Below are 20,606 nucleotides of genomic sequence, written 5' to 3'. Positions count from 1 at the left end.
TGTACACCACATTATCAACTTCATTTTGCAAACTATAGATGGCAGTTAGGGTGCATCAGTTGCCCTCACTTTCATAAAATCTGATGCATTTTTGTTTGGGTGTTCCTTTTCACCAGGGCCGCTGACAGCTTTGGCTGGGCCCGGGACAAAATGCTCTGAATGGGCCCCCCCGGGCCAACCCCCACACACACACACACACCTCTCTTATCCCAGTCTCTACTCACGCGATTGGGGTGCTCTTGAAGGAGCAGCAATGGACGGGGGATTTCAGGCAGGGCTGGGGGCGAACATAGTATACTGTGCATGCGTACTGTCCAGTGTGAAAAGCAGAGAAGAACACACCGCTCGAGAAACGGCTGGATATGATTGCGGGCTAACGTGAATATTCTTAGCTTCAATCAGATATATGAAACACAATGTTATTAAGCCGTTGTGGTTATGAAATGATTCAATGCCCTGTGCGTTTGATATGGTGTTCAGTGTGACTTGCTCTCCCCTCGTTTGTAACATGAATTGCGTGCCGCGCGTGCCTTGGTTGGGGTTACTTTACGGGGCTGGAAAAAGTTGGCTGTGTCTTACCTGGCTCAGCTGCCCCACTGCCTTTGCTAGTACCTGCTGCATCATCCGAATCTTTTTTAAAATATTTATGCAGTGAGCCCCTGAGTCTCTTGGTTTCTTCCTCTCTTTTTCTCTTTTCTTTTCTGTGCTCCTGACTTGTGCATGTTGGCAAATGGCACGCACGCTGATTGTCGAAGCGCTATGATCGAACGATGTCGTTTTTTCCCCTTAAAGGTGGAGTACGGGATTTTGGAATAACGGTTCCCGCAAGCCATATTTTGAAAAGAAACACGCCCGCCCTCGCCATGCTCCACCCCCCTCCCCCTTATAAAGCCTGAGAAAATCAGCCTTTATAATGGGTGTCTATTGCGTTACACACCAGTGGAACTCGTTAAGTTAGAGTGTAGAGAGCTTGGAAAAATAGCTCAAACTTTCTCATTTAAACTGTGTTTTCAGCCCCAATTTTCACTCCACACACATAATTTTCTCAAAAGTAGTAGCCACATTTGTCCTGATTCACACAATGTGTCTACCTACACGATAGGACTTGCAGTTTTTGAATGAGAAGCCTGAAAGTAAGGAGAGGACAGGCGCGCAGCCCCATAGACTGCCATTATAAACTTGGCAGAAAAGTCACTCGTTTTTAACTCGCTCTAGTGACCTCATTTTTTACACTACAGACAAAGAAATTACATCAGTGTGTTCAGGAGAGCCTTGTGGCGCTCACTGTGAAAGAATTTTGTGAATATCTCCTTCCGTTTTCGTGTAAATCCCCGTTGTTTGGAGGGAGCGCACTGAGAAAATCCTGTGACACTCTGCTCGCAGCGCGCGGGTTGGGGGAGGGGCTGCTCGCTCTCTCACACACACACACAGAAGGGACGGGCTGAAAGAGTCAGACCAAACCATTTTTGCATTAGGGGTGGTAGGGTTTTTTTGACGCCTTTTTCAAAGACAATAAAGGCAAAAGATCTAGAAATCATTTATTGAATGCAAATATAGCACATTTCTCCCCCAAATCAACACATTTTGAAATGAAATAAAATAATTGCAACTTCATGAGAGCCCAGTTCTGGCCCCCCATTCCTGGGCCCGGGACAACATACCCGTTTGTCCCCCCCCCCCGTCGGCGGGCCTGCTTTTCACCAATAAAGACATCCTGTAAAATTTTTTGACCATATTCAAAAGTCTAATGGTGGCACCATGAGGTTCATTTTTTTGCCAAAAAACACTTATTTTATGTTTTTGCTTAAGGTTTGAATCACAATGTTGGACTCCATTTATTGATTTCTTGTGAGCCAGAGATCATGTTAAGAACCTTTGCAAGGGATTGAGAAGCATTAATGTGATTCATAATGCATTTGTATTGTTTAAAAGTAGTTGAACAATGATTCAATGAACAGCTAAAACTCAAACTGTGCTTGATAATATATTTAGAATATGTACTAAAAATGTGTATCTAAGATATTTGGTATACTCTATAAGGTGCCATAATGTTTCATGAAAAGTGATTGAAATTTTGTCATAAAAGTCATAAAATAGCAGCTTTTTCCATAACTTTGAGCTCCTGGTGCCACCATTAAACTTTTGAATTTTGTCAAAATATTTCACCCAGTGTGTTTTCTTACCAAAAGGAACATAAAAACAAAAATGCATCATGATCGGAGGAACTTTTCATTTTTAGGGGGCAACTGATGCACCCTAATGGCAGTAAATCAGTATGAAGGAGAATGCAGGTTGGGCTCACTGGGCTGACGATGAGAGTTGCTTGGGCAGGGACTGAGGTGGAAGTGGAGGGGGCACTTTGGGTCTCTTGCCCACAGCCCTTCTCTGATGACCTCCTTCAGGTGGAGGACCTGAAGGAAGAGGAGGAGCTGAAGGAGCAGGAGGAGCTGAAGGAGCAGGAGGAGCTTGGGGTTTGGCTGCAGGCTCCGTCTGTGCCTCAGAGATTGCGGGCATGGCCAGTGGAAAACTTCTTGGCAGAGGTCCGGCCTCGCTCATGGGAACAACTGGGGTTTTGGGTTTGCCATAGCTTACAACAGCGTCTTTATTAAATGACTTGAGCTGAACAAACGACCTTCTTGCTGCAAGACATAAAGTAACAGATTGATATAGGATGAGGACTTTGAAAAATGTGTGCATGCCATTGAGCCTTAATGCAGAGGGTTTATGTTAATGTAAAATGCCATACTGTACGTTTAAAGGGAGTGGTGATCTTCAGTGTGCCCTCAGAGTGCTCTGAGCTGTCCTCTAGAGAGTTGTTTGCCTTCGCCTGGGTTGTATCCTGAGTCTGAGATTGAGACTTTGCTTGAAGCTGAGAGCGCGGTTGTGGTTGAGGATAAGTCTTGGGCTGATTCTGACCAGGAGCTGCATTTGAACTCGAAGCCTGAGCAGACGGCTGACTGACTGGAGAAGGACTGTTGAGCTCCCACGTTGTTGTACCACGATCCATTGGACCAGTCTTAATATTTACTGCTGCACCATAGTTTTCAGATGAAGATGGACTTGGTGGGATAGAAAAAGAGAAGACATTTGGAAAAACTTATGCATCCATTGTATCTCAAACACTATAGCTGTAAATATATAAATCTAGATGAAAAATTTATATATGAATGAAAAGAAACCTCAGCGACTTGAAGCACGAGATATTGCTTTTAACAATGTACTGCATTATATTGAACAAGAGCAAGATTACCTGTCAGTTTTTGAGACAGAAGCAGTTGAAGGGGCAGGAAAGACAGTGCCTGATGGGGACTTCTGTGGTAAAGATGGAGACAGCGCTGGGAGTTCTGGAATCTCAAAATCAACATCTGGAAAACAATATAATGTGTAAGCTGACAAGGGACACTGATGCAGAAATCTTACATTGGTACATTATTTTTTTCATCCACGCGGGTCTGCAGTAACCTTCAAGGAACAGGCTCTTGCAGTATTGTATGAGTGGTTCTATCACTGTCACGACCTGGACTGAGGAGGCAGAAGCCATGTCTAGTAGAGAAGTCTCTCTGCAAAATAATACAGAAAATCGACAGAGATAAGGGGATTATTTGTGCATACGAAATAAAGAGCTAATTAAAGAATGAAATGTTGAGACAAAGCATTAAAGTGCGTCTGTGTCTCTGTGTTATACTAACCCCTCAATACGAGGCCACAGTAGGTTAGGTCCAAGCACTATGGCAATATTACTTGGAGTCATCCTGTTAACTGCCTGGTGTTCTGACAAACACGCTAGAAACTGGACAAGATATCTGAAGCAGGCAGAGGTTTTGAATGTTAGTCTTCAGAATTTGATGGCATTCAACAAATAAAGTATTCAACAAAACGTACCGAAGATTACTGTAGTTTTCTTTTGGGAGTTTTTTCAATACAGCTCGAAACCGCTCCAATTTGTCATCTAGTTCTTTTTCTCTTAAATGACAGAGTTGGAGACACAGTATTTTAATCTCATCTTATTTTAGATGTTGGCGTTAAATGTATGCATTAATAATCAAATTTAAATTTCCTTCTAAGATTTTACCCTGATGCCTCAAGCCATTCGTTATACAGTTCAAATGTCATCAGAGGTTCCGGCAGCTCTCTCAAGTAAGATTTCAGAGCACCTGTGAGAAAATGTGACCAAAATAAAAGTGTTTTCTAATAGCTTCCCCAAGTCATATCCACCCATCAGACATGTTCCACAAATATCTATGAACTCTAGGGATGTTTGATAGAGCTCATATTTGCATGGTTAAAATATTGCCAGATATATTGCACTGGTGGTCTCTTACCTGCGACAGCATGAGGGTCAGCACTGAACTCAGCATGATCCACCATCCCGGAGTTCAGACTGCTCTTCAGCTTTTTTACCACAGAAGCAGCTGCCGTCAGTCTGAACAAGCCCTAAGAGGAGCCATGCAGTGTTCAGAACAGATCATATGGAGATAGAGGAAGCATCCATTCATAACTGGATTACTTGACCAATGTTCAACCCTTCTTTTGTTAATTCAAACCAAGAGTCAACACTGTTTAACCCCTGGTCATGACAATTCAGATAAGACCTGGGTCACAACCCAGGAGAGATGCATAACAATTAACTCATGGAACGAGAAACTCAAGAGGTGGATCGCAAAGCCGAGTCAGACAATGCAGGTTAACCCTTTCAGACACAAATCAACGTGGGTATAACCCGGGTTGGTCACTCGGTATGAAAGGAGTATGGTATATTTGTGGGTGAGTGCAAGTGTGCATGTCATGTGGTCAGTCACGCTATGGGAAACACTTCACTGTGGCTAAAATTGGACGGTAGCACAGGCCAGACAAATTTACATCATCCTTAATTGGACTTTGCTTTCATTATATGCAGCTGTAACATTTGTGTTTGTAGGAGTTCATCCAGTTGCTCACCTCTTCTCTGAGTCCCGTCCTCAGCAGCATGTTAACACATTCCTGAATGGGTTTAGCAATCTCTTGGTCACAGTTCTTAAGGTGGGAGAGCAGAGACTCACCATACACTTTCTTTGTTGAGACACCCACGTGGGGTTCTGTTTTCACACACACACACACACACACACACACACACACACACACACACACACACACACACACTTTTAGTTCTGAGGTTTGTTACGTTTTCTTAGAACTGGATCATGATTCTTTTTCTATGTTCAGAAAATAGGTTTGTAGGTTTGAGCCGGGCGGCACGGTGGTGTAGTGGTTAACGCTGTCGCCTCACAGCAAGAAGGTCCGGGTTCGAGCCCCGTGGCCGGCGAGGGCCTTTCTGTGCGGAGTTTGCATGTTCTCCCCATGTCCGCGTGGGTTTCCTCCGGGTGCTCCGGTTTCCCCCACAGTCCAAAGACATGCAGGTTAGGTTAACTGGTGACTCTAAATTGACCGTAGGTGTGAATGTGAGTGTGAATGGTTGTCTGTGTCTATGTGTCAGCCCTGTGATGACCTGGCGACTTATCCAGGGTGTACCCCGCCTTTCGCCTGTAGTCAACTGGGATAGGCACCAGCTTGCCTGCGACCCTGTAGAAGGATAAAGTGGCTAGAGATAATGAGATGAGATGAGATGAGGTTTGAGCCGGAAAAAAAAAGACTGTGAGATGCTTTTGTACTGTGTATTTCATCACAGGCTGGAGAACCTCAGCGTAAGTTTGTTGCATCTGGCAGTGCTGTAATAATAATAATTGTGAAGCACTTAACAAAAACCAGAAAACACTCTTAGAAAAAAGATTCCGTCTATCACCCTGAAGGATTCTTTGGTTCGTCCCTCTGGGTAAACCATTAAAGGTTCCTTCCAGAAAAGGTTGTAAGACGAACTCTTTAACAAAGATATAACCCTCAATCACCTCAAGCACCGCTGAGGAACCCCATTTATGGAAGATTGTACCTCATGCCAAAATCTGCAATGATTCTAACCAGGACATACAAAGAATAAGGGATTTACAAGGACATATGTTATGTTTGTAACATTAATACATTAAATGAATGCATTGAAATACCAATCCAGAAGCACAGAGAAACCCTTTTTTTAGACATTGTATTTCATTCCTCCTCACCTGTTTGGTTGTGATTTTCCTTCAGCTCAGTGATATTTTTCTCCAAGAATTCATGGGAGAGTTTGTGGTATTCAGCCTGTAGCTCTAAGAGCTAAAGGGAGATCACAGTAAGAAATCCAACTCCAACAGAATATCTATGCATTTTTCATACCAGCCCTATTGGAGATATTAAGTACTTACACGTATGAAGTAATTGGCATATTCATCTTCTTTACTGGCAAAATGGTAAAGATCAGCTGAATACTCATCCTATGAAAGAAAAACTTTGGTCAGTCTACAAACGGCAATACCACTTTTTGGTGTATAAAATCGTGGCGGCTTCAAATTCACACCTTGATTGACTCTAGTTTTCTCCAGGCTTCCTCCACTTCCTCTCTCAGTCCATCTTGTTTAGCCTGGGGACCTGTACTCCCTTGAGCTCTGAGAACAAAAGAAAGACCAAAGTCAAAGTCCAAGGTCAATTACTCTTCTGAAACAACTTTGAGAACGTCAGCATCTACCTGGTTCGAGCGTTGTGCCAATCTGTTGTCAGTTTCGCAAACTGCTTTTTGTTCCTCAAAATCTCTGGAAGGTCTAACTAATTAGAGATAAAGTTTGTGCTCTTAGTGCTTCTGAATGCCGTGGATGAAATATGAGAAAAAGATGCTAGAGAAGCACAAGCAGTACCTCACTGAGTTTATTTAGAGGCTCCAGAACTTCTTTTTCCAGCTTCACTTCAAAGTCTGCTAATGTTTGTGCCAGAATGTTTTGCATGAAGCAGCACATTTCGAGAACTCTCCTGTAAAAAGACAACCAATTTTGGGTAAAGAAGCAGAATCTAGCCTTTTTGTCTCACAAACCTGTCAATTTTCATGACCACAGATTGCGACATTTTTCAGCCTGTTCCCGCTGCTCAGTTTAGCACTAAGTAGAAAGCAATTAGATGTAGTGCAAGATATTCTTGAAGTCACAGAAAGTTCAAAGATCAGTGTGTGAAATTCTGTTGTATGTGCATGTTTGGAAAATTGGTCCAAAACTCTCACCGAATAGATGACTCGCCATCAAAATCTTTAAAGCTCTCAGCCATACTGACAGAGAGCAACATAAGGGGCAGCTTTTTCTAAAAGATGACACAAAAAGAAAAATGCAAAGAAAAAGCATGTTAGAAGGCAGGATTACCAAATGCAATTAATGCCTTTTTGGAGTTTTGGGATGAGGAATCAAAGGTTTCTTCTCAGTTAGATGAATTGAGGTATGAGAAGACAGAAACAGAGAAAGAAATGATCACCATTCGTCTCTCTGAGTCCAACCCCTGCTGACTCTGCAAACAACCAGACAGCTTCTTATGGATGATCTGAGCTGCTTTCCTGGTTGGTTCCACACGCTGCTCCACCTTCACACAGCCACATCCAGACTTAGCAACTAAGCTGACACACACTGACCATATAAAAGAGTGTATACTGCTACTGGAATGTAGCTAATGCAGTCTAAAGAAAGCAACTCAAAGTAACTTATGAAGCTGTCAAAATGACTCACCAAAACCAGATCCTCTGAGAGAAGGTCAGTTGCATCTTGTGCCCTAAAATAGTAACAGTACTGGTATAAACATGTTTAGATCAACATTTTTACAAGACTTCAACTCTAAGACATGCAGCTTGTTTATAACTACAACCTATTTGCAGAAAAATATAATATTGAATGACAATTTGCAGAACATTACTTTATTCAGAGGTGGACAGGAATGAAGCACATTTACTTGAGTACTGTACTTAAGTACACGTTATTGAGTATCTGTTCTTTGAGTATTTTATTTTATTTTTTGCAACTTATGACTTTAACTTCATTACATTTGAAAGACAAATATCGTACTTTTTACTCCACTACATTTCGATCAAGGTCCTCATTACTCGTTACTATTAAGTGGCTTTGAAAGTGGATGTTTTTTCTTTTCTAAAACGTGAGTGGTTTTTCCGCAGGTGACACTGAGACAGCCTATCAGTAATCACTAGAGTCACGTCACTTCCATAGACTGGATAAAATCAACATCAGTGATTTCTCCGCAGCATTATTTAACATGATCAGTTGATGGCAGAATGGAAGGAGGCGGTTCTTCTGGGGAATGCATGCACTCATGGCTACAGCTAGAACCCATGTTTCAGTTTTCTGAAAGGAATAAAGAGTTGTTTTGTTTGAAATGTTTGCTTTGTTTGCCTAAAACGGAGCACATCACAGCCTACAAAAACCTTGCCGTCCAACCTGCGGAAGCATATTGAGGAATGTAAACGTTTTATTCCAAAGAGAAAGCTTGTAAAGATGGATTTGCCCGCCAACGTGCCATAGCCTTGTCCACGGCTAACGTTAACACACAGCTAGTTAACTTGGACACTTAGTTAGCATGTAAAAATGGAGTTACGCTAACATGAATAACGTTAACTTATCTGAAGTCTCATCTCATCTCATTATCTCTAGCCGCTTTATCCTTCTACAGGGTCGCAGGCAAGCTGGAGCCTATCCCAGCTGACTACGGGCGAAAGGCGGGGTACACCCTGGACAAGTCGCCAGGTCATCACAGGGCTGACACATAGACACAGACAACCATTCACACTCACATTCACACCTACGGCCAATTTAGAGTCACCAGTTAACCTAACCTGCATGTCTTTGGACTGTGGGGGAAACCGGAGCACCCGGAGGAAACCCACGCGGACACGGGGAGAACATGCAAACTCCACACAGAAAGGCCCTTGCCGGCCACGGGGCTCGAACCCGGACCTTCTTGCTGTGAGGCGACAGCGCTAACCACTACACCACTGTGCCGCCCCCTTATCTGAAGTCCTTTCAGAAATATTTAGGATAATCTTGCCAAATAAACAGAATGTAGAAATCTTTCTTTTCTAGTAATGTTAGCTACACAATATGATTTTGAGTTTGAAAAGATTTTGCTAGCATGTCAGGTGGAGCTTCACTGACTAGCTAGCTTAACGTTAAACCACCATGATTCCACAGGCAGATTCATATGTGCATGAATATATGCGCATGCACACACACACACACACACACACACACACGCATGCGCGCGCACCCACGTGAGACCTGTGAGATGGACAGTATTGTACTAACAAATTGCTGGAATTTTTTGTTTTGATGTCAGATCATGGTGTTGCACTTTTTTGGTCTTGCTTAAAGCAGTGTTGCTGTTGGGCAGTTATTAAGCTCGAGGTGTGGACCTGGGTTTTAATCAGGTTGGATTGTCATTTTTATTTTCTGAGCAAGCTGCATTTACAGCTATTCCACTGTCTTCCTGATTAACATACACATACAGTGGTGCTTGAAAGTTTGTGAACCCTTTAGAATTTTCTATATTCCTGCATAAATATGACCTAAAACATCATCAGATTTTCACACAAGTCCTAAAAGTAGATAAAGAGAACCCAGTTAAACAAATGAGACAAAAATATTATACTTGGTCATTTATTTACTGAGGAAAATGATCCAATATTACATATCTGTGAGTGGCAAAAGTATGTGAACCTTTGCTTTCAGTATCTGGTGTGACCCCCTTGTGCAGCAATAACTGCAACTAAACGTTTGCGGTAACTGTTGATCAGTCCTGCACACCGGCTTGGAGGAATTTTAGCCCGTTCCTCTGTACAGAACAGCTTCAACTCTGGGATGTTGGTGGGTTTCCTCACATGAACTGCTCGCTTCAGGTCCTTCCACAACATTTCCATTGGATTAAGATCAGGACTTTGACTTGGCCATTCCAAAACATTAACTTTATTCTTCTTTAACCATTCTTTGGTAGAATGACTTGTGTGCTTAGGGTCGTTGTCTTGCTGCATGACCCACATTCTCTTGAGATTCAGTTCATGGACCGATGTCCTGACATTTTCATTTAGAATTCGCTGGTATAATTCAGAATTCATTGTTCCATCGATGATGGCAAGCCGTCCTGGCCCAGATGCAGCAAAACAGGCCCAAACCATGATACTACCACCACCATGTTTCACAGATGGGATAAGGTTCTTATGCTGGAATGCAATGTTTTCCTTTCTCCAAACATAATGCTTCTCATTTAAAGCAAAAAGTTCTATTTTGGTCTCATCCATCCACAAAACATGTTTCCAATAGCCTTCTGGCTTGTCCACGTGATCTTTAGCAAACTGCAGACGAGCAGCAATGTTCTTTTTGGAGAGCAGTGGCTTTCTCCTTGCAACCCTGCCATGCACACCATTGTTGTTCAGTGTTCTCCTGATGGTGGACTCATGAACATTAACATTAGCCAATGTTAGAGAGGCCTTCTGTTGCTTAGAAGTTACCCTGGGGTCCTTTGTGACCTCACCGACTATCACACGCCTTGCTCTTGGAGTGATCTTTGTTGGTCGATCACTCCTGGGGAGGGTAACAATGGTCTTGAATTTCCTCCATTTGTACACAATCTGTCTGACTGTGGATTGGTGGAGTCCAAACTCTTTAGAGACGGTTTTGTAACCTTTTCCAGCCTGATGAGCATCAACAACGCTTCTTCTGAGGTCCTCAGAAATCTCCTTTGTTCGTGCCATGATACACTTCCACAAACATGTGTTGTGAAGATCAGACTTTGATAGATCCCTGTTCTTTAAATAAAACAGGGTGCCCACTCACACCTGATTGTCATCCCATTGATTGAAAACACCTGACTCTAATTTCACCTTCAAATTAACTGCTAATCCTAGAGGTTCACATACTTTTGCCACTCACAGATATGTAATATTGGATCATTTTCCTCAATAAATAAATGACCAAGTATAATATTTTTGTCTCATTTGTTTAACTGGGTTCTCTTTATCTACTTTTAGGACTTGTGTGAAAATCTGATGATGTTTTAGGTCATATTTATGCAGAAATATAGAAAATTCTAAAGGGTTCACAAACTTTCAAGCACCACTGTACGTGTGTGTACACACTGCCAGAGCTGTGTCCGAACACTACTATGCTGCTTTGTGGGGGTGGGGAGGAGTTTTACAATAAAAAAAAAAGATGACAATGGCTCTTTTTCAGTTCAGCTGTGTTTCATTTTGTAACATTCTACCAGGTGTTTATTCTACAGGTTCTACAAGCTAGTCAGTAAATCCACTTGGTTGCTTCAGAGGCATTAGGTTTTGTAAGTGCTGTAGCAATAATATAACAATGTGTTGACAGAAAATGTACTTTTAATACTTAAGCATTTTTAAAAGCAAGTACTTCAGTACTTTAACTTAAGTAAAAATTTGACTGTACGGTACAACTTTCACTTGTATTGGAGTAACATTTGACCAGTGGGATCTGTACTTTGACTTAAGTAATGAAGTTGGGTACTTTGTCCACCTCTGACTTTATTTTAGTCTCTCAGCTATGTCACACAAGTTCATAATCGGTCTTAACTAGCCACCCTGTGAAGCTTTCTGATAAGCTTTCTATCTAATGTGCCTGAGGAAGATAGCCATCATTCAAAACAATGATATCTTCCCCAAATCAAAGAACCGTTATTTGTAGTTGACAATATCAATCTCATCTCATCTCATTATCTCTAGCTTCTTTATCCTGTTCTACAGGGTCGCAGGCAAGCTGGAGCCTATCCCAGCTGACTACGGGCGAAAGGCGGGGTACACCCTGGACAAGTCGCCAGGTCATCACAGGGCTGACACATAGACACAGACAACCATTCACACCTACAGTCAATTTAGAGTCACCAGTTAACCTAACCTGCATGTCTTTGGACTGTGGGGGAAACCGGAGCACCCGGAGGAAACCCACGCGGACACGGGGAGAACATGCAAACTCCGCACAGAAAGGCCCTCGCCAACCATGGGGCTCAAACCCGGACCTTCTTGCTGTGAGGCGACAGCGCTAACCACTACACCACCGTGCCGCCACAATATCAATCAATCAATCAATCAATCAATATAAATAAAAAATAGAGACACGAGTGTTTTACTGGGAAATACACGACTTATATTGTTCATACGAGCTACATCTGGGATATGGGGAATCAAAACCATGACATAACTCTCTATATGTCACTTGTGAGGAAATCAATGAATTGTTTTGATAAAGTTGGATACTTTTTGTTTGTGAATGTATCTATATAATAAAAATAAAATCACACGTTGGCTTGAAGATATGAAGTTGATCTTCTCGTGTTGAAAAACTCGCATTTTTGATCCGAAATACATCTCGGCTCTGAGTGACATATTTAAATAATATTGGCTGGTGTTGAGCGGTATATCAGATATATTCCATTCAGCTAGCATGATCCTGAGTCAAAGATGAATTCAATATCATGCTAGCTGAATGGAATATATCTGATAGATCATGAAAAAAAGCCAGCCAATATTATTATTATTATACATACACACTCTTCAGCATTCTCAAAGGCCAACGCAAGCTTACCTGCGAGTCAATGCTGTTAGTGTGGCAGTCCAGTTGCCTTCTAGCTGGTGTAGCATTCAGCAGTAGCATTAGTGAAGGCCAACAAGAGCTTACCCACGACTCGTGCTGTTAGTGAGACAGTCCTTCTAGCCGGTATAGTGTTAGCGAAGGTCATTGCTAGCGCAGGCCAATGCTAGTGCAGTCAAGCCGAACATTATTATTTTCCCTGTGTAATTTACTTAGTTACTTTTAAAATCAACATCGACAACTACACACAACGGATGACCTGGCAGCCAAAATTCTCTCAAAATCTTTCAGTTTGAATGAAGCAAACCGCGTGGCCATGTTTGTTTACAAACTGTCACAGTCACTTGCTAGTGCAGAAGTCTTACATCTCCAATGAGTCTCTTTTCCAGTTTTTCGATGTCTATTAGTATGTTTTTCTCTTGTAAATATGCATGAAGAATATATAATGAAGTTTTGGTAGCCTTTTGGGTGTTCAGCGCATCTTTAGTTTCAGTTTATTTATTTATTTCATGCTTAAACCTAGCACTGGATTAGCTTCATCTTCTCTCTTTCTCAGCCAACAAAGAAATGGTTCTGCGCATGTGCAGCAGAAAAGTTTTGAGTGCCAATGTGTGACATCGTGTTGTCTTGAGAATGTGGAATATTATAACAATATTGCACACTCATTCTCCATTGAGTAGAGTGGCATCATAGATGGAGGATAAGCGATATGATAACAATATTGCATGCCATCAATAAACCCACTAGAAGGGAAGAGAATACATGTGTTTATTCCATGGAAAAAGTGACCGTTTGTATAATAATTCCCGATGTTTCACTCTGATGACATCACTCCCAGTGTTTTCCCGCTGACTGGATGCGCATTGTCAAAATGGCTAACCAGTTCAAAATTAAAATTCTTTTGAATAACTTGCGGGGGGTTTTTTTGTGGATGTGTGCTTTTTGTGGGTGTGTTCGCTATGCTCACTTATGAAATATATTCACCACTTGAAGATAAACTTTATATCTTCACACTACCATGTAATATCTCACACACACCCACACACCCACACACACCAATCAGCCGTAACATTATGACCATGGACAGTAAAGTGACTACGATTGAATATCTCATTACAACGGCACCTGTCAAGGAGTGGGATATATTAGGCAGCAAGAGAACAGTCAGTTCTCAAAGTTGATGTGTTGGAAGCAGGAAAAATGGGCACGTGTAAGGAACCAGCGGCAGGGTCACGGGTGTTGAAGGCTCACTGATTCACATGGGGCGCGAAGACTAGGCCATATGGTCCAATCCCACAAAAGAGCTACTGTAACACAAACTGCTGAAAAAGTTAATGCTGACACCTTTCTGTTTTAGCCTGCATTAATTTTTTCAGCAGTTTGTACTACAGTAGCTCCTGCAGTAGGGGCTTCCCCAAACCGTTGCTTCAAAGCTATAAGCACACAATCGCATTGTATATCTTTGTATGCTGTTGCATTAAGATTTAACTTCACTGCAAGTAAGAAGCACAAACCTGTTTCAGCAGGACAATGCCCCCTTGCACAAAGTGAGATCCATAAAGACATCATTGGCCAACTTTGATGTGGAGGAACTCAAGTGTTCTGCACAGAGTCCTGACCTCAACCCCACCTGAACTGAACACCTTTGGGATGAACTAGAACACTGACTGTGCACCAGGCTTCCTCTCCCAATGTCAGAACCTGACCTCATTATTGCTCTTGTAGCTGTATGAGCACAAATCCTCCACAGCTCTGCACCAAAATCTAGTGTAAACACCCCTCCGGAAATGTGGAGGTTATTATAACAGCAAAGGGGAAACTAACTAATGCCAATGGTTTTGGAACAGGCACATATGGGTGTGATGATCAAGTGCCACATGCTTTTGGCCATATAGTGTAAGTAAGGCAGGCGGCATGGTGGTGTAGTGGTTATCACTGTCACCTCACAGCAAGAAGGTCCTGGGTTCGAGCCCAGCGGCTGACGAGGGCCTTTCTGTGTGGAGTTTGCATGTTCTCCCCGTGTCTGTGTGGGTTTCCTCTGGGTGCTCCCGTTTCCCCCACAGTTCAACGACATGCAGTTAGGTTAACATGGGGCGGCCTAAGGCTGAAGTGCTCTTGAGCATGACACCTAAACTTCAACTGCTCCTCGGGTGCTGTAGCGCGGCTGCCCACTGCTCTGGATATGTGTGTGTGCGCTCATTGCTCACATCTGTGTGCACATGTGTGTTCATTGCTTCCGATGGGTTAAATGTAGAGAGGAATTTCACAAGTGTACATGTGATGAATGGAGTTGTTATTGTTCTTCTTCTTTAAGTCAGGCATAGAATCGGGTGCTTACTTATTCATCTCAGTCGGTTTATTTGCATATGTTTAGAACACATCACCTTTTTAATCTGAATGTATACAGATTCAGTTACATCCCAAAGAAGTAGAGATCATTTGTTTGTGCTTGCCTGTATACTCGAATAAATTTGGTTGGGTGTATTTCCCAAAATATAAACGTATAAGCATATAAATATAAACTCGTGGCTAAATCCTGATCAGGCAGATTAAGGATCTCTGTGCATTCATGTTACTTTGTTTTCTTCATGATCTTTATTTGTCCTATGAGCATTATGCTTGCACCCAGATCACGTGAAAGAAAAACCTCTTGCTATACTTGTATAGCATTGTTTTGTTGATTTCCACAACCCACACAGAATACTGAAGCGCCTATTCGTATCTGTATTTGTATCCATATGGAATCTGTCTGTTGAGTTCAATTAATGAACAGTATTTTATTTTGTTTACATCCCTAGCCCAAAACAGTTGCACTGTGTTAAAATGTTAATGGTAACATTCCTGGACATTATTATTATCATTTTAAGCTTTAAGTGACCCATTCAGTTCAAGACACGAATCAGCATACATATTACTAGAATGCCTAAATAAGGACGATATATCAATAACAACTTTATTCTCAGTTGGGACCTTTAACACTAATAAAAAATAAATTTAAAGCACAGACTCCCTTGTTATACATCCTGGGCCCAACATTTATAATCAGTTATGTTATATTGTATTACAAAATAACATTTTATCTACCGTATAAATGGCTTATTCGGTTCTCTATTACATAACCAGTATTGGGATTTCTATTAATGCATAAATTAATTTTATATATTACAAACCCGATTCCAAAAAATTTGGGACAAAGTACAAATTGTAAATAAAAACGGAATGCAATGATGTGGAAGTTTCAAAATTCCATATTTTATTCAGAATAGAACACAGATGACATATCAAACGTTTAAACTGAGAAAATGTATCATTTAAAGAGAAAAATAAGGTGATTTTAAATTTCATGACAACAGCACATCTCAAAAAAGTTGGGACAAGGCCATGTTTACCACTGTGAGACATCCCCTTTTCTCTTTCCAACAGTCTGTAAACATCTGGGGACTGAGGAGACAAGTTGCTCAAGTTTAGGGATAGGAATGTTAACCCATTCTTGTCTAATGTAGGATTCTAGTTGCTCAACTGTCTTAGGTCTTTTTTGTCGTATATTCCATTTTATGATGCGCCAAATGTTTTCTATGGGTGAAAGATCTGGACTGCAGGCTGGCCAGTTCAGTACCCGGACCCTTCTTCTACGCAGCCATGATGCTGTAATTGATGCAGTATGTGGTTTGGCATTGTCATGTTGGAAAATGCAAGGTCTTCCCTGAAAGAGACGTCGTCTGGATGGGAGCATATGTTGCTCTAGAACCTGGATATACCTTTCAGCATTGATGGTGTCTTTCCAGATGTGTAAGCTGCCCATGCCACATGCACTAATGCAACCCCATACCATCAGAGATGCAGGCTTCTGAACTGAGCGCTGATAACAACTTGGGTCGTCCTTCTCCTCTTTAGTCCGAATGACACGGCGTCCCTGATTTCCATAAAGAACTTCAAATTTTGATTCGTCTGACCACAGAACAGTTTTCCACTTTGCCACGGTCCATTTTAAATGAGCCTTGGCCCAGAGAAGACGTCTGCGCTTCTGGATCATGTTTAGATACGGCTTCTTCTTTGAACTATAGAGTTTTAGCTGGCAACGGCGGATGGCACGGTGAATTGTGTTCACAGATAATGTTCTCTGGAAATATTCCTGAGCCCATTTTGTGATTTCCAATACAGAAGCATGCCTGTATGTGATGCAGTGCCGTCTAAGGGCCCGAAGATCACGGGCACCCAGTATGGTTTTCCGGCCTTGACCCTTACGCACAGAGATTCTTCCAGATTCTCTGAATCTTTTGATGATATTATGCACTGTAGATGATGATATGTTCAAACTCTTTGCAATTTTACACTGTCGAACTCCTTTCTGATATTGCTCCACTATTTGTCGGCGCAGAATTAGGGGGATTGGTGATCCTCTTCCCATCTTTACTTCTGAGAGCCGCTGCCACTCCAAGATGCTCTTTTTATACCCAGTCATGTTAATGACCTATTGCCAATTGACCTAATGAGTTGTAATTTGGTCCTCCAGCTGTTCCTTTTTTGTACCTTTAACTTTTCCAGCCTCTTATTGCCCCTGTCCCAACTTTTTTGAGATGTGTTGCTGTCATGAAATTTCAAATGAGGCAATATTTGGCATGAAATTTCAAAATGTCTCACTTTCGACATTTGATATGTTGTCTATGTTCTATTGTGAATACAATATCAGTTTTTGAGATTTGTAAATTATTGCATTCCGTTTTTATTTACAATTTGTACTTTGTCCCAACTTTTTTGGAATCAGGGTTGTATTAATGCATGGTCATTAACACATGAATGCCATTAAAATATAAAGGTCTAATAATAGTGAAAAGTGTAACCGAAATGAGAGAATGTGACGCATACTTTTGCACGCATAGTTCGAAGCTGTTTCAGACTACTAAACAGTAAGTCCTAAAATTAGAGAGTGAAGTGTGCTGTGGTTAAAAAGCAGGCCAAAGAGAATGGTGCAAAGGAGGGAGGAGACTGCCATTACAAACTGCAACACACATAGGTTTTACATGACGTTTGAAATTTCCTCTCACTTCTTAATGTAACAGAACAGATTTATGGCTCAGACTACATCAGGAAGACATGAATCGAATGTGCATTTTGGTCAGCTAGCCGTTAGACGCAATGCGCAAGAACAGCATCTGAACCTCTGTTGCAGTAGGCCTGCTGCGTTTCAAGTCTTATACAACAAATGTAAACTGCGATGAACTGTGTCACTTCAGAGATAATTGAAATTAAACTGACATTGACAAGGCTACAAGCCACACATTATTTCCGAGTAAAGACGATACAAGCACAAGAGAAACCACAGACACACAGAGAACGCCACTCCCTTTTCATATGGAAATGCTGCTGTCACCACAGGTGCTCTCACCAACTGTTTGCACATCTTTCTGTTTAATCAGACAAGTGCAAATAGGAAAAGGGGCTAGTTTTAGGGTCTGTTATAGATTTCCCTTTTTGGCACCAAAGGCAAATACATCAACACACCTTCAATATTTGGATATCAAAATAAATAAATAAATGGACACATGCATATTTAGCCAAAATGGATGACTGGATCAGTTTTATGGTGCTTGTTCGGTTATATTTGTTTTACTTATGTGAAGGCTTTATGATAAACCCCCCCCCAAAACCCCCAGATGTGTTCATGTTATTATTAATGGTTGCAATGAGATTAGCAGCTATGCACAGACCTTAACACTGGTGGACTTTTTGTTCCTCTTTAAACCTGTAGACGTGTTGTTGAAGTGTTCAATAAATGTTAAAATCAGTTAGCAGGATGTAAAATGCACCATTGTCTCTGCACCTTGCACACACACTGCAGCCTACTGCAAGCAAGAGCTTTGCATTAACACCCACCATATTTCAGTCTGGCACAGAGGCCAAGTGCAGCTCTCTCGATGGAGCATCAAAACAACCTACATTTGTTAAAACATTTATCGGTATAATAAAATCTAAAAACGCATTAGACATTTTCCTCATTTTTCTCTCTGGAAAAATTGAGGACACCGTTAGTTCTGAGGAAAAAAACAACCCCCCCCCCCCCCCCCCCCCCAAAAAAAAAAGCCCAAATCAAGAATAACCAAAATGCTACCATGCTTTTTAAAATCAACCCTGAAAAGGAATATCAATGACTGCATTTATTTTCTGAATCAATGAATGAACTTCCTTTGATACAGTTTGATGTTGGCTTCATCAAAATACACTTTCTGACCAAAACATTTCATGCTGCTGATCATATTAATACATTCGGAGTATTAGGATAATCTAAACCTGCAATACACATCATAGTTAGATAGTTCAATAAAACAAACAACAGTAAACTAGACACGACATAACGCTAAATATTATAATTAGATGTCATATGAAAGTACTTACTTCCCCACATTTCCAAACGGCTTTAAGAGGCTAAATGGCTTTAGCATGGCTATGATTTATTTTTCTTCCCACCACCTTGTAGTCCTTTTTCTTTTGCTCAGGTCAGAATCACTCTCATTTGATGGTTGGTCTTTCCATATGATTTATGTAAAAGGGAAAACAATGTGATTCACTTGAGTTCCCCACTTGAAGCTTTCGACCAAACACTCACAAATGCATACGCCTCAAATGCAAAAAAGAGGAAGTCAAAGCATGCATACAGGGAAGAAGTTCTATGCATCACGCTGTGAAACTCTTTCAGTCATATATCGCGACAGTGAAAACAGAACTGTGATAAGCAGATTCACCACCTCTGGGTGCATACTTTTTACACAACAAGCTTTGTTACATGGGTTTTATGATTCTGACAGATATATTTGCCTTACTGACAGAAAAATAACATCAGTAGACAGTTACCATGAGCCGGAAATTTGCTACAGATTGGCTTACTTAAAATGTCATCATTTGAATTGCATTAACTGAACTGTCACAGTTCGTATGACCACAATCAAGGAGACTGTGCATTATTACTTCATAATGGTGCAGTGGACAAAGTACCCAACTTCATCATTACAGTCAAAGTACAGATCCCACTAGTCAAATGTTACTCCAATACAAGTGAAAGTCGTACAGTCAAATTTTTACTTAAGTACTGAAGTACTTGCTTTTAAAGATACTTAAGTATTAAAAGTATATTTTCTGTCAACACACTGTTGTATTATTGCCACAACGCTTACAAAACCTAATGCCTCTGAAGCAACCAACTTTACTGACTAGCTTATAGAACCTGTAGAATAAACGCCTGGTAGAATGTTACGAAATGAAACACAACTGAACTGAAAAAGAGCCATTGTCTTTTTTTTTTTTTTAATTGTAACATTCCTCCCCACCCCCACAAAGCAGCATAGTAGTGGTCGGACACAGCTCTGGCAGTGTGTGCACACATGCATGTGTATGTTAATCAGGAAGACAGTGGAATAGCTGTAAATTCAGCTTGCTCAGAAAATAAAAATGACAATCCAACCTGATTAAAACCCAGGTCCACACCTCGAGCTTAATAACTGCCCAACAGCAACACTGCTTTAAGCAAGACAAAAAATGCAAGACCGTCATCTGACATCAAAATAAAAAATTCCAACAATTTGTTGTGACTGACTAGTACAATACTGTCCATCTCACAGGTCTCGTGTGTGTGCATGTACGTGTACGTGTAAGTGTATGCGTTTATGCACGTATGAATCTGCCTGTGGAATCATGGTGGTTTAATGTTAAGCTAGCTAGTCAATGAGGCTCCATCTGACGCTAGCAAACTCTTTTCAAACTTGAAATCATATTGGGTAGCTAATGTTCCTAGAAAAGAAAGATGTTTTACATTTTGTTTATTTGGCAAGATTATCCTAAAACATTTCTGAAAGGACTTCAGATAAGTTAATTTTATTCATGTTAGCGTAACTCCGTTTTTACATGCTAACTAACAGTGTCCAAGTTAACTAGCTATGTGTTAATGGTAGCTGTGGACAAGGCTATGGCAACTTGGCGGGCAAATCCATAGAAAGCCATTAGACTAACCAGACTGCATAGCTATTGCAACATTATCGCTAGCTCTAAAAGCACAGACAACTTCTTTACAAGCTTTCTCTTGGAATAAAATGTTTACATGCCTCAATATGCTTCCGCAGGCAAGAT

The 20,606-nt window shown here is 41.2% G+C and overlaps 1 protein-coding gene across 1 annotated transcript; it reads right to left on the bottom strand.

The window, feature by feature from the left end:
* Positions 1 to 1,523: 1,523 nt before the first annotated feature.
* sh3bp1 (SH3-domain binding protein 1) lies at positions 1,524 to 19,099 on the bottom strand. The gene is made up of 18 exons (XM_060939672.1): positions 18,882 to 19,099; positions 7,608 to 7,650; positions 7,360 to 7,464; positions 7,115 to 7,191; positions 6,759 to 6,870; positions 6,593 to 6,669; positions 6,425 to 6,512; positions 6,273 to 6,341; positions 6,093 to 6,183; positions 4,939 to 5,075; positions 4,323 to 4,434; positions 4,073 to 4,154; positions 3,883 to 3,963; positions 3,690 to 3,803; positions 3,463 to 3,560; positions 3,251 to 3,365; positions 2,752 to 3,059; positions 1,524 to 2,639 (listed from the first exon to the last, which is right to left on the bottom strand). The coding sequence occupies exons 1-18, from the start codon at positions 18,926 to 18,928 to the stop codon at positions 2,299 to 2,301; spliced, it is 2,097 nt and encodes a 698-aa protein (XP_060795655.1). The 5' UTR covers positions 18,929 to 19,099; the 3' UTR covers positions 1,524 to 2,298.
* Positions 19,100 to 20,606: the final 1,507 nt, after the last annotated feature.

This window comes from Neoarius graeffei, chromosome 14 (genome assembly GCF_027579695.1).
Source record: "Neoarius graeffei isolate fNeoGra1 chromosome 14, fNeoGra1.pri, whole genome shotgun sequence".
Taxonomy (NCBI): Eukaryota; Metazoa; Chordata; class Actinopteri; order Siluriformes; family Ariidae; genus Neoarius; species Neoarius graeffei.
The sequence above is the reverse complement of the archived record's forward strand: the minus strand, read 5'-3'. Positions and strand labels throughout refer to the sequence as shown.

Excerpts from the sequence above, each read along its gene's own strand:
- sh3bp1 (XM_060939672.1), bottom strand. The coding sequence starts at position 18,928 with ATGCTAAAGCCATTTAGCCTCTTAAAGCCGTTTGGAAATGTGGGGAA. Across the intron at positions 7,465-7,607 it reads TCTCAGAGGATCTGGTTTTG|GTGGAGCAGCGTGTGGAACC; the intron begins GTGAGTCATTTT and ends GGCTGTGTGAAG. Across the intron at positions 7,192-7,359 it reads TGGACTCAGAGAGACGAATG|AAAAAGCTGCCCCTTATGTT; the intron begins GTGATCATTTCT and ends GTCATCTTTTAG.